This window comes from Panicum hallii, chromosome 9 (assembly GCF_002211085.1).
Source record: "Panicum hallii strain FIL2 chromosome 9, PHallii_v3.1, whole genome shotgun sequence".
Lineage (NCBI taxonomy): Eukaryota > Viridiplantae > Streptophyta > Magnoliopsida > Poales > Poaceae > Panicum > Panicum hallii.
The window spans coordinates 7,955,966-7,973,329 of NC_038050.1; the positions used below are offsets into that span (position 1 = coordinate 7,955,966).

General features: G+C 51.7%; 2 protein-coding genes across 3 annotated transcripts; one reads left to right on the forward strand and one right to left on the reverse strand.

Moving 5' to 3' along the window:
* The first annotated feature begins 5,105 nt into the window (after positions 1–5,105).
* On the forward strand, positions 5,106–10,704 carry LOC112877149 (protein NRT1/ PTR FAMILY 2.11-like). Its single transcript, XM_025941357.1, has 3 exons — positions 5,106–5,388; positions 5,497–5,714; positions 8,926–10,704. The coding sequence occupies exons 1-3, from the start codon at positions 5,238–5,240 to the stop codon at positions 10,324–10,326; spliced, it is 1,770 nt and encodes a 589-aa protein (XP_025797142.1). The 5' UTR covers positions 5,106–5,237; the 3' UTR covers positions 10,327–10,704.
* A 299-nt stretch (positions 10,705–11,003) lies between these two features.
* LOC112877150 (protein FLOURY ENDOSPERM 6, chloroplastic-like) lies at positions 11,004–16,392 on the reverse strand. Of its 2 annotated transcripts, none has more exons than XM_025941359.1 (9): positions 15,529–16,392; positions 15,391–15,444; positions 15,179–15,297; positions 13,992–14,189; positions 13,675–13,913; positions 12,912–13,057; positions 12,678–12,825; positions 11,525–11,585; positions 11,004–11,442 (listed from the first exon to the last, which is right to left on the reverse strand). In XM_025941359.1, the coding sequence occupies exons 1-9, from the start codon at positions 16,050–16,052 to the stop codon at positions 11,438–11,440; spliced, it is 1,494 nt and encodes a 497-aa protein (XP_025797144.1). In that variant the 5' UTR covers positions 16,053–16,392; the 3' UTR covers positions 11,004–11,437. The 2 variants fall into 2 exon arrangements, with proteins under 2 accessions (XP_025797144.1, XP_025797143.1); XM_025941358.1 differs by having other exon boundaries at positions 11,514–11,585; positions 15,529–16,391.
* Between the last annotated feature and the right edge of the window lie 972 nt (positions 16,393–17,364).

A 17,364-nucleotide genomic window follows, 5' to 3' on the forward strand; every position in this document is an offset into this window, starting at 1 on the left:
AAAGACATATATAGAAAAGGTCCTAAAGAAATTCAACATGCAAAAATGCAGTGGCTCACCTGCACCTATAGTTAAGGGCGACAGATATGGGGAATTTCAATGTCCCAAGACTCAGTATGAAATCGATCAAATGAAAATGGTACCATATGCTTCTGCTGTGGGAAGCTTACAGTATGCACAAGTGTGCACACGCCCTGATATAGCTTATGTTACCGGGTTACTTGGCAGATTTCAGAGTAATCCAGGACCAGAGCACTGGAAATTGGTAAAGAAGGTTCTGCGCTATTTGCAAGGAACAAAAGGCCTCATGTTAACGTACAGGAAAACAGAATCTCTGCGTATCGTAGGATACTCAGATTCCGATTACGCAGGAGATGACAGAAAATCCACGTCAGGATATGTGTTCACCCTAGCCGGGGGAGCAATATCGTGGAAAAGTTGCAAACAAACCGTCACCACATCGTCCACAATGTATGCCGAGTTTGTTGCATGTTATGAGGCTACAGGGCAGGTGAACTGGCTAAAGAAGTTCGTACCCGGTCTGAGAATGCTTGATGATATATCTAAACCATTACAGTTGTACTACGATAATGAGCCCGCAGTAATGTATGCTCACAACAACAGGACAAGTGGTGCTGCCAAACATATAGATATAAAGTATTATGTTGTGAAAGATAAAGTCCGAGATCAGATTATAAATCTCGAGCATATAAGTACAGTGAAAATGCTTGCGGATCCGCTAACGAAAGGCTTACCACCCAACGTGTTCAAGGAACACGTAGCCGGCATGGGGCTAAGGGATAGCCTGTGATCTTCGGACTATAAGGGCCCAAAAGGCTAAAGAATCCGTTTCTGAATGGAAGCGTGAATTGTAGCTGCTAAATCCATCGACAGATGATCGTGACGATGAGGCATGCTCTATACACAAAACTATGACGAAACGCGAAAAGGGTAAAAGTAAAAGAAAAGTACAGGGTGAGATCAAAGGGGAGACTGTTAGATTGATCTCCTAACTTATCGGATCCTAACGGGCCGATGGGCCATCTCACAAATGCGCCCTGATCGGGGGCGCTCCAGCTCAACCCTAGCTGGTGGGCCCCCGTCGCGCCGCGCTATAAAAAAGAGGTGGAGGCCAGCGGCTCGACACACGAAGTTCACCGGCCGCCGCCACCCCACCCACAGTCAACCTAGCCGATCTAGCTTGAGCGCGGTCAGCGGCGGAAAGCTTCACTCCGGTCATCCTCGACGTCCTCTGCCTCGACCCCGAGCCAGCGGATGCGACCTCACCTTCGGCCACCGCGAGCGTGAACGCCTTCGGCCGGACCACCTCGAGCTCCCGCACTGCATCACCAATGGCGGGCACGTCTGCGTCAGCCACCGCCCAAGGGCACGAAGGTATGCCATGCACTCCCCTGCCTCTCTCTATCCCTCTGTTCTCGATTAAGTCAATTGCACGAGAACTCTTCTAATCTAATTAGCGCATTAGCCGATCTATACTAATAAACAAAAAGTACATAAGTACTGCTACTGTCGCAATATAAAGCACATAACTACTACTAATGTCACAACATATAATGCCTATACTTCGTTTGAAAAAACATATATAGTCTGTAGGCGCGGCGTAGTGCGCCGTTCATCCTAGTTCCCATGACGCGCGCATATATTCTGCTGCCGCGGCCCATCCCTCCAACTCAAAGTCTCAAGACGTGCGCGTGCGAATCCCCCACTCTGCCGACCTAGAGGTAGCTAGCGCTGCAGCAACCACCATCTTCCTTGGCGTCCATCAATGCAACGACAGGCGGCGAGCGAACGGCCGCGACGGCGACGCCGGACCTGCCGGCCGCTCGCCCCGTCCACTTCAGCCACTCAGCCCGTACGTGTGCTCCTGCCTCCTGCTACGACGAACCGAAAGGCTCGGCGTCCCCTGGCCGGCCATTCACCACTTCATTCCATGGTGCCGTGCCGTGCCGTGGCCCGCTCGCCTCGCCGCCGCCACCAACTCGTCAGCGGTCAGCACAAGTCTTCCCCCCGGCAACGTGCCCAGAAAAATCTGCCAACAACCTCAGAGTGGGGAACGGAAGTGCAGGCAGATGCGTGCGGGTTTGGCTTGGCCTATGGCCTTGGCTTGCAGGGTCTCGAAGCAACCCAGACACCTTCACCACCAGCAGCTGCTGGTCCCGTGGCCCGTGCAGTCCAACTAGACCAAACACCCTGCATAACCAAGACACAGAGAAAGAGCGAGCGAGCACGGGCAGGCGGCAGGCCCTACCGGCCGGCAAGGACCGGGTCCAAGAATCCAACGCCGGCTCTGCACTGCACTGCAGCTGCAACGCATGATCATGATCACAAGTACACACTGCTACTACTACTAGTAGGCAGCAGCACGAGTGTCCGCGGTTCGGCAGGCCTGCCAGGTTGCCGTTTCCTCAAGTCAAGAGAGGAGGGTCGTCATCGATCGCAGCAGCCTAAACTGTCTGAAGATGAGGGCCACCACACGTCCACACCAAACCTCTCAGAGTCTATGCACAGTCAGATCAGAGCGAGTAGGGACGGACGCGTCTGCGCCGGCGTGCGGAAGGAGCCGACCGGAATACGAGCCGGGTTTCCGCCTCAGCCTCGCGCCGAGCGTCGTTGGGTGTTGGATCGGAATTCAGAGCTGAGCAGATACAAGGCGGCGGCATCCTCCAGACATGGGCCAAGGATTGTTTAAAGAGAGTAGCCGCCATCGGATGCTTTCGCGAACAGATTCTTCTCTGCAATGGAGATGGATAAGGTTTGGTGGGGTAATTAGCCTGTGTAGTCACTCCAGCGCGCCTGGTGAGACCGGATTAAGATAGGCACTGTAATGTACCTCAGTGAACTCTTCGAGTGATTAATGATTTTGAGATCCAGTTCATTTACTACACACACTAGCCTGTTTCAGTAAACCTCTCAGGCTAAACTACAGAACCATCTTCATCTAGATTCCCTTAACCACAAGAACTCATTGTCATTGCTCCCTAGACTTCGCCCTATCCATCAAAGTCCATGCCAGAGCTTAGAAGATAAACAAAAACTTTCCCCTGTCAGAGGAACTGCCTTGTTAATTCCTCCACTGCACTGTTTCTCATGCCCTGCCGTTGTATGCAGTAGTATATATAGAACCAAACACATTCATATGTCTCTGTAAAATCTTCAGACTCTTTTCTTTAACAACCCCTTATAGATTCCTCTAGCCCGGCCTGATTGGTCCCTATCCAGTTGAAGTCCACGTCAAGGGTGTCACGCAAGGTCAGAAGAGAGGGCCCTGCCACAAACTATCTTGTCATCAATTCTTCTTCCATTACGCACCGTTTCCAAGCACTGTTCCTTCATGAATGCATGAGATACACATATACTAGTACACCATCACTGACGTTGATAGGCTTGCATCATATCCGGTCAACGTTGCCTCTCCCATCCTCACACCCTAGCTAGATCCAGGAGGGCAAGGCAGGCAGCACACCATTGCCTCTCCCATTAATCTAATTTACGATATCATAATAAGAAAAAAAATCATGTCACGTTGTTAGGTCGATCCCTAACGACTAAAGCGCCGGTGGATGATTAAACAGATTCAACATGCATGGGATCGACGCCACCTAAAATGAGTGCCCCCCTGGAGGTGGAGGATCATGTGAGGGAGCCTTTTGAATTATTATAGTCAGTGACCAACCATGTGGCCGATCCATGCAAACTGACGAAGACGTCTGAACAATTTGCATAAATTTTAAGGCTCCCTAGCTAATCAGCTTGAGCAAACTGATGAGCAAGGAAAACGAGCGATGGAAGTAAACCGTGTGGATGGTTCGTGCAAATTCAGAATCTGCTTGTTACCTCGATTCAGCACCTTGTCAGTTACAGCAAGACTAAAAGCAGCAGCCAGCAGCATGTCCGCCTGAACTTTCGTAGGGGCGGCGACGATCAGAGTTAGGCAAGGTGTATTGTTCGACCCATAACTTTTTCCGAGGGAGACAGTGAAGGGGGTGGTACCAAAAGAGACGGCGTCGCTTTGCGTGTTTCCATGTGCCAGGGAACCTCAATAATGCCCGGCCTATCTAGCTCCCTCCCTCTCGCCGGACGCAGCCGTGCTAACAACTTCTGGCTCGCCGCCTGTCTCCCTCCGGAACGAACAGTCTCCAACAACTCCCAATACGCCCCCACGATCCACGCACCGAACCGGCTCCGCTCCAATGATCCTTCCAAGTTGGCGCGTCCGGTTGGGCATCTGGCTGGAAAGGTCAATGCCATCGCTCCCTCTCGCTTTCCTGGTCTTCTACTCTTCTGCCGATTCTTTTCTTTTTCTTCTTCTCTCATTTTTTTCGTTCTTCCCTCTCCTGTAGTCATGTTAATGTCTCCCCAGAAGATAGGACGACAGTTTGAGAGAAAAATCAGGGTTTGCCCAGTTCTATTCCATCCAAAATATTTTTCTTTCTTTGTCTCCGCTAGAGAAATGCCTTTCAGAACACCAAGTGGTGGGAATAGCAATAAAATTGCTCCTGCAGATCTCCAAGGGTGAAAGTGTAGTTTTGGAAATACTTACAAGAAAACGGAATGTCAAAACATGATAAGGGTCAAACACGTTGCCAAGTAGCACTGCTTCAAAACCCTCACAAATGCATCCAAAAACTCCAGACCCCGGATAGCACTCCACGAAAGCGATCCATGCTCTTCACTCAACTGCAGACTTACTCGCGACTGGTGACGACGATGACGACGACAGGGACGGCGGCACCACTTGCCCACCCACTCGGCCAAGGAATTCCGCCTTGCGTTGGACTCAAAGGCGCCCTCGCCAACTTAACAGCGACGGGGTGACCACCATACATACTCCTACGCGCAGGCAGCCATGATCAACTTCAGATCGGCCCAGCCCCGACCTCACCCGCCTCCTCGCGTCGCTTTCGAAAAACTGGGGATGACATGGCAGACATGAAGAAGCTGGTGCGCGAGATCGCCGGCAGGGGCCGGAACGTAATAAAAGATGAGTCAGGGTGGCGTAGGGAAAACAAAACAAAAAGAGAGAGGAAAAATCCCCTGCTGGCCCCCGTGACCGACAGCCGTTGTGCTGGGCCTTTTTATAAGCCGGTAGGCATGATGCTCCTCTCATTACTGACAGGCGCCAGAGACCAGAAGCGCGCACCAGCCACCAGGGAGCGCGCTCGTCTCCCCCGGGAAGAAGAAGCAGCAGGAGGAGAGCAGGCGGCGAGCACGCGAGAATGCGCGCCGGCGGGCGGGAGGACGAGGAGGCGTCGCGGAAGCTCAAGAGCATGGACGTGGACAAGGCGGAGAACGGCGGGGGCGCCGGGGAGGAGAGCCCGCGGCCCGCCGTCAAGTACTACGGCTGGAAGGCCATGCCCTTCATCATCGGTGCGTTCTCTCTCTCTCTCTCTTGCTCGCGCCGCGTCGCGTGCGTGTGGTAATGGTGTGGCGACTGACGATTGATGATGGGACCGATCGAATTCCGGCGGGCGGCAGGCAACGAGACGTTCGAGAAGCTGGGGACGCTGGGCACGTCGGCGAACCTGCTGGTGTACCTGACGCAGGTGTTCCACATGCGGAGCGTGGACGCCGCCACCCTCCTCAACGGGCTCAACGGCACCACCAGCCTCGCCCCCATCATCGGCGCCTTCCTCTCCGACGCCTACCTCGGCCGCTACCTCGCGCTCGCCATCGCCTCCGTCGCCTCCCTCATCGTAAGTGGAGCCTTGTCCTGTCCTTCGCGTGCTTGCTTTGCTCCTCGCCGCCGGACTCGCGGTGGGAATTCGATTGTTTGCATGCTGGATTGACGGACTCGCCGCCGCGGTCAGATTCAGTTTACGCCTGGACGACGGTGGGGTTGGTGGCCTCTGGCGATGAGTTGGACTCCGTCTCGAGCCGCCGAGCTGTTCTTCCTTTGTTTTTTCCCCACCTCCCTCCCTTTCGCTGGAGACGACGATGATGGGCGGCACATGCGCCGAGCGCCCACGTGCGCGCTCGCTCGCCGGCCGGCTCGCGATCACTGCTAGCTCCAGAGAATTTCTTTCCTCTCCTTCCCATCCTCTTCCCAGCACCAATGTAATGCACGTACGCGGGAGATCTGGGAGGCGAAGAAGTAATTAGCAGCGCGCTAATCATGGTGTCAGCACGAGGGGCTTTAGCTGAAGTTTCAGGCCATTTACTGACCGGAAGACTTGATGCTGCACCGCTCCAGATCGAGCGGCGAATCCTGCCGGTTAGTGGTTACTTCCAGTGCAACTTTAGGAGTGGTTTTTCTAGGTGTCCTGTGGACTTCACTCGCCTTCGCCAGCTTTGAAGTTGTCTCTGACGTTTAGGCGGAGTGTGCACGGAGGAGCAGCCACCAAACCACCATGCGTCTTAACGGGTCAAATTGGTGGTTGGAGTATCGGTGGTGTTGGAGGCACGTCGCCGGCTTTCCCCCACCGATTGTTAGTAGTACATCTTAGCACATTTACTTATTCGCCCAGGAGACCATACGTATCTCCCGTGCATAGCAGCATATATGGCTGTTAGGATTCCGCCTCTTTTTCATAGAAGCCCAGACTGCAGAAGCTTCCATTCCCTGCTGCTTGCCGCATCTTTTGCAAAAAAAAAAAGAAAGGGGGCGCAAAATATCTGAAAAAAATAAGTGCAAGATAATTATCATTTTAAAAAAAATCAGGTGAAGACAATAACTGAGCAAGCTCATTGATTCCTCTCACATCCAGCACGGTGCCGGAGCCAAACTATCCCAGCATTTCCTTTTAGATGAAAATATCTTATCTTACCAGTACTAGCATTACCATCATGCATGCTCTCTGCCCTTTGATGCCAGAAAGCGCATGCGTGCGTGCACATCGATGGGTACCAACCAGGGGCAAACTAAACTAAAGGGCTGCTTTTAGCGGTGCGCCACATGATTAGCGCCGCGCTAACCCCGTATTGTAGTGCCCTAACTGCCCCACCTTTTATCCCCTCAGCGCGCATGTGGCTTTCTACTAGTTGCCACCCACCACGCGCGGCTGATCGATCTTTCCCCCGTCGCCGGCGGCGGCGCCCTTATCCGATCCGGACAGGCGCGCGCGCGCATCCGCCCCGACGCGACCGCCAGCGAGCCGCACCAGACCCCTCGCCACAAGTCGCACGAGGTGGAGCCGTCGGAGATGGAGTGCTAGTCGATGGAGCTGGTTCTCCGAAGTGGCGGCCGCCTGCTGCCCGGCCTGCCGTGTGCTGCGCGAAGTGCGCGGTGGCACTGGACGCTAGAGGCAAATATCTCCGTCGATCGCCTGCTCGCCGATGCCGAAAGCGACGGGTGTCGACTCGACCCCCGGTACGTGGGCAGATCAATGATGCCGGAAGCAGCACATCAGCCACGAACGCAGCCGCACCCACGTCCCTTCACCACCACCACCTGGGAAGCTTGTCCACAACTCACGAGTGGCGCCACTACCGCGCGAGGCGATCTCGGTGAGATCTGGGGGCTCCTTTCGCGCTCGTGCTGGATCGAATCGCAGACGCAACACTCTTCCGGGGGTCAGATAGATGATGCGCAGGTGCGGGGGTTTGCTTTGCTTGCTGGTGGCGCGTGGTGAAGCTCCTGGTCGGGTCCCCCACCGGCCGCCGGCTATGGTGGTGGGTGGGGCGGCCGTGGCTTGGTTGTGGGGGGGGGGGGGGGGGGTGGGGTAAGCGGAGAGCGGGGGACTCGCTGGCTACACGGCCGCGTGGGGCGCGGGGCCACGAGGCGAGGGCGCAGTCGCGCCGCCCGGGGTTTTGTTCGCTTGCGACGCGCTCGCTCGCGGAAGGAAACGGTGGGAAGTGGGCGAGGGCCGACACGACGCGCGTGGCGTGGTGCCGAGCGAGCGAACGCGCGGTGGCGTCGGAGCCGTCCACGGCAGGGGTGGGTGGGTGGTGGGCACTCCTGGTCCGGGGCAGGGCGTGTCGGTGGGGGCTCCGGCGGCGGTTCGAGGCTAGTGGGAACGCGTGACGGGGGGAAGGAATGTGTCCCGGTCTGGGCTCGGGACCCGGGCGGCCGGCGGCTACGGCCAGAACGCCGCCGGAGCACGTGACGGCGGGCCGCGGGTGTCCGGTTGGCAAGCGACGCGCTCCCGTAGTCCCTTGGGCGCCTGTTCCGCTTCACACGGAGCTTCGAACTCGAGTACTCGATTCATTATGTAAAAAAAAAAACCCCCTCCTCTACCGAGGTTCCCTGTGCGGCAGTGGCGCTGTGCTGTGAATGAAGTGGCTGTGGCCTGTGGGCGTGTGTGTTGTCACGGCCTCACGGAGGCTGCCATGTGCGGCCAAATGATCCGGCCACCTTATCCGGGCGTATCGACCAAGTGACCGCCAACTAGCTGTAGCTGTAGCTGCAGTGATGCACGATGCACAAGCGGGGAGACGACGGAGCCACCGGGATTGACCACCGTGACACCAGGAGACCAGCACACGAGCGTGCAGGTCACCTTGCAGAGCCGATGCCACCATTCATATCTCCACTCCACAATGACAAGTCCAATCATAGCTTCTGCTTGCTTCGCCGGTGACACCTTTCCGAAAGAAAAGAAAACATCTCCGCCCGACCGCCGTGTTCGTGTTGGGTGATTTGAGTGGGCCACGGGAGAGCACGGTTTTGGTCATGTGCCGTGTGGGCATGTTGGGGGGCTACATGTGCTAGACCTGGGCTCAGGAAGACCTGTCACACAGGTTGACTCAGTGGGCCATGAGGTCAATCAAGCCCATCATCAAAAGTGACTGGAGTAATCCTGGGCCCAAACTCATCACTTCACAGATGTTTTGCAATGTATTCCGCTTGACTGCTGCTGCGATACACGTTTTTTTGTTCGAAGATTTTTAAGCTCCCGTTGGCGTTGAGCTCCCTTCCCTCCAATTTGAACTCGCTTTGCTCACCTGTTTCTTCCATGCATGGACCAGGGAATGTTCCTGCTGACGCTGACGGCCGGCGCGGACAGCCTGCACCCGGCGGAGTGCCCCGCGGCGGACGGTCCCTGCGGGAACAAGGCGACCTCGTACCAGCTCGCGGTGCTCTTCATGGCCTTCGCGTTCCTGGTGCTGGGCTCCGCGGGCATCCGCCCCTGCAGCATGCCCTTCGGCGCCGACCAGTTCAACCCCCACACCGAGTCCGGCCGGCGCGGCATCAACAGCTTCTTCAACTGGTACTACTTCACCTTCACCGCCGCCATGATGATCTCGGCCACCGTCATCATCTACGTCCAGAGCAACGTCAGCTGGCCCATCGGTCTCGGCATCCCCACGGCGCTCATGTTCCTCGCCTGCGTGCTCTTCTTCATGGGCACCAGGCTGTACGTGCGCGTCACCCCCGAGGGGAGCCCCTTCACCAGCGTCGTGCAGGTGCTGTCGGCCGCGCTCAAGAAGCGGTCGCTGAAGCAGCCCAAGGACCCGAAGCAGGACCTCTTCGACCCGCCGCACACCAGCGCCATGGTCACCAAGCTCGCGCACACGGACCAGTTCCGGTGCCTCGACAAGGCGGCCATCGTGGCGTCGCCCGAGGAGGTGCGCCCGGGCGGCGCCGCGCCGGCGGACCCCTGGAGGCTCTGCAGCGTGCAGCAGGTGGAGGAGGTGAAGTGCCTCATCCGCATCGTGCCGGTGTGGTCGACGGGGATCATCTACTACGTGGCCGTGGTGCAGCAGTCCACCTACGTGGTGCTCTCCGCGCTGCAGTCCGACCGCCGCCTCGGCAACTTCCACATCCCCGCGGCGTCCTTCACCGTCTTCGCCATGCTCGCGCAGACGCTCTGGATCCCCTTCTACGACCGCCTGCTGCTGCCCAAGCTCCGGAAGGTAACCGGCAAGGAGGAGGGGTTCACGCTGCTCCAGCGCCAGGGCATCGGCATCGCGCTCTCCACCGTCGCCATGGTCATCTCGGCCATCGTCGAGGACAGGCGCCGCGCCATCGCGCTGAGCCACCCGACGCTGGGCACCACCATCACTGGCGGGGCCATCTCGGCCATGTCCAGCCTGTGGATGGTGCCGCAGCTCATGGTCCTGGGCCTGTCGGAGGCGTTCAACCTCATCAGCCAGATCGAGTTCTACTACAAGGAGATCCCCGAGCACATGCGGAGCGTGGCGGGGGCGCTGGCCTTCTGCAACCTGGCGCTCGGCAACTACCTCAGCGGATTCCTGGTGACCATAGTGCACCGGACGACGGGCTCCGGGCGGAACTGGTTGGCGCAGGACCTCAACAAGGGTCGGCTCGACCTCTTCTACTGGACCATCGCCGGCATCGGCGTCTTCAACTTCATCTACTTCGTCATCTGTGCCAGGTGGTACAGGTTCAAGGGGACCAGCAACTGATCGCCCTGAGGAGGTGGGCCGGGTCATCGTCATCTCACGAGTGCAGGCATCAATGAGCTCTGAACTATGTGGTGATGGATATCTGGCTGGTTGCTTGGTTGCGTAATTATGTCATGGCTTTGGGAGAGCATAAGAAAAAAAAAGGCGTTAGTATAAGGCCCTGATAATTAATTTGTGAAAATTTGTGTTTACGATAGTAGTTGGTCGATAATGCCTCTTCTTTTTGTTTATTGTAATTTTGTTACTGGTGCTTTCATTTGGATCTATAGGATGATGAAAGAGAAGAAAGAAACAAAAGAGTTGGTTTCTTGTAAGTGCTTAAACTGAAATATAAATGGATGTCAAGATTAAATGAAAGTTCAAGCTCGGTTCCCAGCTCATGATTGCAATTTGGAAGCACATATGCCTTCAGTATCACTGACCTGAATAAACAAATGCCTTCAAAGTTCTGTTGTCATTGGCATCCATGCTGTCCACCTGATCAGAGTTTAACAAGAATATTACACAGTACACACAACCGATAGAGATAAGACTGAACCCGAGATGTGTTTTACCTCGGCTGAAGAACAACTCTTACCACGGAAAAGCAAGACCACTTCAAAGCAACTCCTAACGTTGGGTTTCGAATCCTGCATACATATATATTACCTCGATACTGCAACCCTTGCAAGCAACAATTGAACACTTCCAAGAATAGACCTGGAACAGACCGCTTTTCACAGCATATGTACATACAAATTTGTTACACAAAATGAAGGTGAACCAGCACCAGGGAAGAGGAAGAACGATGGGGAGAAAAGAATGGACGGCTACTTTCTTCTCCTATCTCAATGGGGTGACACATTCCGACAACACCCTACATTGTTTATGTTGTACACAACTATCTAAAAGTAAAGGAAATCACCAAAGGCAAAGATGACTAGTTACAAGGAGGAAAGGATCTAATCAGTTGGCATCAAATCATGTCGAGAACAATCTAGGCAACAATCTACAAAAATGCTATTAGGACGCAGCCTCAAGTCAAGTGACAACCAGAAGGTTGTTTTCATGACCATTGTTGTACACAGTGGGCCGCAGAGGATCATTCTTCCAGACACCATCAACAATGAACTTAATCTGAAGCAGAAATGGAAACAGTTAATGGACATAATGACACTAATGATTAGAGTAAAAGGGCAGGCAATTACCTCATATCTACCTGGGTACAGCCTCAGGTTTAAGGAGAACATGCCTCTTTCTGATGATCTTTCCAGCTTTCTCTGCAGTAACGCTTACAGTTAGATTATAACCCTTAGAAGTGAGAATACAGCGATGATTTTGTACATATGAATATTATCATGCAAGAGTTGCATATTGTGCCAGTGGATATCCTACATCTAACATGAGTTGCAAAAATCAACTTTGTATTCGTTGCATGAAAACAGAATCAAGCTATGCCTTTTGGATCAAAGTATGCTTTGGTCCTTGCAAGAACATGGCAATATGGATTGGGGAACCTCATTCTCATTGAATTCAGCAAGATTATACCACACCTACTAACCATTAGTCCATTACGAAAAGGCTAAAAATCCAGCACGACTATACATAAAGATCTATTGTCATATAGATAAGCGTCCATGCAAACAAGCAATTCAACTGCTAATCACCAATAAACAGCACACATTTTTCATTATAGAATGTGACCAAAACAGCACCACTATGCGCTATCATGACAAGCTCACTGTTTGTTGGCACACGGCCCAAAGCAGGTATGCATGCACTCCACATAGTTAGAAGGAAAAAAAACTTCCAATTGAAAATATAAGTTGTTTTGGACACTGACACAATCTACAAGATGGAACTTTGACTAACAATTTCTATGAAAATATGATATTGAAAATAAAGGGATTAAAGTACTTTTCATGATGCATCTACTAACATCAATCTTACGTTGCCAAATTGTCAATCAACCTAACTCATTGCGCATTAATTTTGCTGCATTATTAATTCAGCAGGTTTATTTTTTCGTTTTTTTAGCAGTTGACGTATTACTATTAATTATGATTGACATACGACCATGCCAGCCATACAAGTTTTCAGGATGCAATTTCCATTTAAGAGTCTGTAACAACAACTGATCATGCCTGAGCTTATATTGTGATGTATTGGCAACATATTAATCACACATCATACACGGCGCTAGCAGTAAATTGCATTGATGGTACCATAAGAGAAGCAACATAGTTTTGCATCATTTCTTTGACAACCTTAAATTATTAGAATAAATTCAATAAAATACCAGTGAGCAGAGTTGTAATTTATTAATAATATTAATTTCTAAGACAAAACAGAAGGTTGGAGAAGGTACTTACTTGACTTGTCCAGCCATCAAAAGACCCAACCAATAAAACCTCTGACGCAGGCTTGGCCCACATGATACAAACAGTACGGAGCTCACTCAGGGCCTTCTCAACTTCACCAAGCCTCCTTTGTTTATCTTCGATTATTTTGTTCCTTTCACTAATGATGTCACAGATATTATAATAGAGTAAGTTGGAGGGAATGAGATGAAATATGAAGCATAGATGATTAAGTTGAGGGCATACATTATCTCAAGTGCCATCTTTCCTTCTAATACAGCTATTTTAGCCCGTATTGATCGTAGCTCCTCCTGAGCTTGCATTATCTTTGTTTCCTCAAATTCCCAATCGTCAGAGATATCACCCACTACAGTTGCTCCATTATCATTTGACTGGAAAAGGAAACAATAAAGCTGATTTATTAAAAAGACAAGTGTAATGCCATAATATAGATCAAAATGAGAAACATCTCAGTGATGATAATTCAGGATGGTTCCTCTGTCATCATTTGGCAGGAAAAGGAAACAACAAAGTTGGATATTGATAGTGACAGATGACAATGATAATGCCTCTAGAAACACCAACATGAATTCCATGATTATTACTGACAGGCAATTTGATTACTGTGCCTACCACTAACAGTAATATATTTCATAAAACTGTAAAAGGTCAACTCCAAACAGAAGTGAATATAACAAAAACATCCAACATGGCAAGGGAGAATCGTCTAGTGTCTACTGCAATCATTGTACATCTGCTTGCACTATCTTCTATTGGAAATATAGGTACTTATGATGATGTCATTGTCATCATTTACAGTGCAAAGGATTTGAAGGTACTCTTTATGTCTAGAGCAAGTATGAAGAAGGCGTTGATGGTAATATAAAAAGCATAGCAAAGCAGTGGATTCATGTGATTAAATGCTACTAAAAACATAAGAACAAGAAAAGAAAAGTGAATGGAAGTAACACTTTAACAGTCTAGATAATATGAAGAGACGTATACACACCATATTTGATAAAACTTTGTCAAATCTTGATCTTAATGTTTTGAGAGCAGCAGATAGGTCCAATTCCAGACTCTGAAGACGGGAATGTATCTCATCTCTTTCCGAGTCTACACCATCACTAGGATAATCACTTACAGCCACACCATTAGATGATCTGTGAAAGTCATTTTGCGCCAATGCAGTGTCTAGTTCATCATATCGAGATAATCCTCCACTTCCAGTTGGTAGGACCTCAGCAGCTGCAGTAATTAAATATATCAACAAGTAAATATCTAACAACTATGATAAACTATAGAAGAATAAGATGAACAGACAACCTTCAAAATCAGATAAACCACCCTTGCCAAGGGTCCATGCTTTCCATGCATCATTCCTCGAGCTCTGTAAGGTATTGTTTCCATCTAGCATTCCATTTTGAGGATGAGATCCATGAACACTTCCATTCTCAGGTGTACTTCGTTTATGCCTGTCACCAGCCACGCTAGGACTGGGAGCGCTGCTGTTGCCAGCCAACGCTGCACATATGTAACATAGTTGGGTCATCTTATTAGTTCAACATACAAAAGAAGAATACATAGTGGTCAAAGGTGAAGACAGAAGACCCTGTGCATAGTACTAGCTAAGCTAAATCGGTTGTTTGTACTTTGTAAAGCACTTGCAGGCAGACTGAAACTAACTGCTCTGAATTCGCTGATGGTTCCAAGAAAAAAGTAACAAAACAAAATAACTCAGTAGTGTTTTGCAAATAGACAAAAGTTCAATCCACATCAATGGTGTGAGCAAATATTAACACGATCACCAATGATATGATGGATCACTGAATAACGAACAATTGTTGTCATTATTCCATTTTCTCTTAGCTGACAAAAAGGTATTCTGTTTACTGTGTAGCCAACTGACAAGTTGTTACGTTATATTTGGTTACACGCGTAAAAGATACAGTTTGTTTATATAATTTTCTACTAGAGACAATATTAGGAAGCTCCTGCTTTAGAAAACCATTCAAACTGAAAAACAGACAGCTTGGGTTAACCCTTCACAGTGCAATCACTGAATACCCTGAAACTTCCTTCCCGTGCTTTTCCATATTTTTGTAAAGCAAGGAGTAGCACTAAAATAAGCCAGCCACAACAACTACCACTATGCAACTATGAGCTCCTTGATACACAAAAATCAACCTGATGCAACAGAAATTTCTCATGTAGTCTTAGAAGAATGCTTCGCAACCATTGACGATTGGCTAAAAAGGTACTACTACCACTGCACACTGTTCGCCTAAATGGTCGTTTAGCCCGTTTACACACCGTTTAAACGCTACACAATGGTACACCGTTTTTGTTTAATCGGTTGTTTTGACCGTTTAAACGGCCGTTTTGCCCGAATAATGGACTAAACAGCAGGTGACCAACTGTTTACCATTTAGCGTTTAGGATAACACTGCCACTGCACAACTGGAAACAACTTATGTTCCTGAAGAATTCTGAGAATTCAAAAACCCACATACCACCATTGTCACTTGGGCCTTCATCTCGGGCACTGCTCCGTGGGGGTGGCCGCGCCCGCTCCCTGTCCCTCTGCAGCCTGGTGAGCATCCCCTCGATGCCTGTTTTGAACGTGACCTCCCTGCAACCAACCAGAAAAGCACAACGGCAATGATTAACCAACAGATGACGATGGCAGTGATCAGATAGTCTTTGAGCTTCAGCAGGCACCCACTTGGTCTCGTCCATCTCTGGCTGCCGCCCAGACGGTGACACCTTCTCCTCCTCCCTGCAACGCACGCACCGAAAATAATTCAGCAAGGCTTGGCACAACAAGGGCACATCGGAGCGCAGAGCAATTCCAGTTACCGACCACTCGGAGTCATCCGCCGAGGCCGGTGCTAGGTCATCGTGGTGATACGCGCCCGTCTCTGGCGGGTAGTCAGGGTGGCCCCCGCCCGACGAGCGCGCCGCGCCGCCCGCGGAGGACCAGCCGAGGGAGAGCCAGCCCCCGCTGGACGCGACGGCGGCCGCGAGGTCCGCGCGGCCGGCCGCGACGAGCTCCTCGCGGGTGGGGAACGCCCCGGGCTTGGCGGAGCGGCGCATGAAGTCGTAGATCGCCTCCTCCAGCTCCTCCTGGCGCCGGGCGCCCGGCGCGGCGGCATTCGCGGCGCGCTGCTGCGGCCGCGGCTGCTGCTGCTGCTGGCGGGACGGTGGCGGCGGCGGAGCCCGCGGCGTCTGCTGGGTCGGGGCGTCGCGGCGGCGGCGGTACGGCCGCCTGGAGGACGCGGCGAGCGGGGCGGGCAGGAAGCGGCGGCGGCGGTGGAAATGCGGCGGGGAAGGCGGTAGGGTTAGGGCTCGGGTTGGGAGGAGCAGGGAGGGGAGGAAGGGGCGCATCGCGGTCGCATTTCTCTCCGCGCTCCCGGCTCGGCGAGGGGCTCTTCGGCGGGGCAGAATTGAAGCGCAGAAGAAGAGACGAGGCGAGAGCGCGACGCGACGGGAGGAAGATGAGGAGGGACCGGGCGCTGGCGAGCGAGCCAATCCCCGCCCCCCTGCCTCGTGCGACTCGAACGCGCGCTCGCCCAGGCTCAGCAGGCCCAGCCGTCAGGTGCGCTGGTCGTCGTCTGTGCCGCGCCCCGCGCCTGCGCTGGCTACAGCCCACGGCCCCGCGCGCCCGCTGACTCACCCACCCGTTGAGCGACGGAGCGAGTGGCTCTCGTCCCGCGTAGTACAACGGCATGGCCATGGCCATGGGCGCCGCTCGCGTGCCCCGCGTGGGTTTAATCAAGTTTTCACCGCGGAACTTTTCTCGCCGGCCCCGGTTCGAGAGTTTTCGTGGCCAGGGATGGATCACCATCAGGATCTGGGACGATGTGGCCCGTTATGGCGGACGCGCCGTGCCGACGGCGACGGCCCGTCGCTCTTGCTGGTGACACCTGCGGGAGGAAAATCTCGTGATGTCGTGATGCTTTTTGCTTCGGATATGATGCGCTTTTCTGCTCCATCAGCCCGCACGGCGAGGCATCAGTGATTTGGGATTGGGATCTAATTACAAATGCAAGCTATAATTATTTGGGTCATTAGATCAATCCAATAAATTATAAAATAAATTAGGGGTGTTCGATTTCGGAGGGCTAAACTTTAGCCATAACATATCAAACATATCATATCAACGATCAAAGAGAATCTTAAAAGTATTAAATAAAGTCTAATTAATTTACATAACCTCTGGGCTAATTCGCGAGATGAATCTCACGAGGTATATTAATCAATAGTTAGCGGATGGTTACTGTAGCATCACTGTTGCAAATTATAAATTAATTAGGCTCATTAAATTCGTATCACGAATTAGCACCGACCTTGTAAAATATTTTGTAAACAGATTTTATCTAATATCCATGGTAAGATTCTCGTTGATATGACAGAGCTAAACTTTGGCCCTCCGGAACTAAATGGGGCCTTAGTTGATCGAAAAATAATATTGGATACCCACTTGCATCTTAAGAGTATATCCAGTAAATTACTCACATCTCTCCCCAGTACTAAAAAATTATCCTTTCCTTTCGATAACGAGAGGTGCTCTAATAGATTACCAATTCCATCGTCAATACCAAAATATTTTTTTATGACCAACAAAACACATCTCCCACTTGCTCAAATGTAGGGGGATTTCTTCCTCCACCCTATCAAAGCCTTTGAGTAATCTACT

Coding starts and splice junctions, on each gene's coding strand:
- LOC112877150 (XM_025941358.1), bottom strand. CDS start 16,052: ATGCGCCCCTTCCTCCCCTCCCTGCTCCTCCCAACCCGAGCCCTAACC. Junction 15,298..15,390: donor CCAGAGATGGACGAGACCAA/GTGGGTGCCTGC, acceptor GGTTGGTTGCAG/GGAGGTCACGTTCAAAACAG. Junction 14,190..15,178: donor AGGCCCAAGTGACAATGGTG/GTATGTGGGTTT, acceptor ACATATGTGCAG/CGTTGGCTGGCAACAGCAGC.
- LOC112877149 (XM_025941357.1), top strand. CDS start 5,238: ATGCGCGCCGGCGGGCGGGAGGACGAGGAGGCGTCGCGGAAGCTCAAG. Junction 5,389..5,496: donor GGCCATGCCCTTCATCATCG/GTGCGTTCTCTC, acceptor GGCGGGCGGCAG/GCAACGAGACGTTCGAGAAG. Junction 5,715..8,925: donor CCTCCGTCGCCTCCCTCATC/GTAAGTGGAGCC, acceptor TGCATGGACCAG/GGAATGTTCCTGCTGACGCT.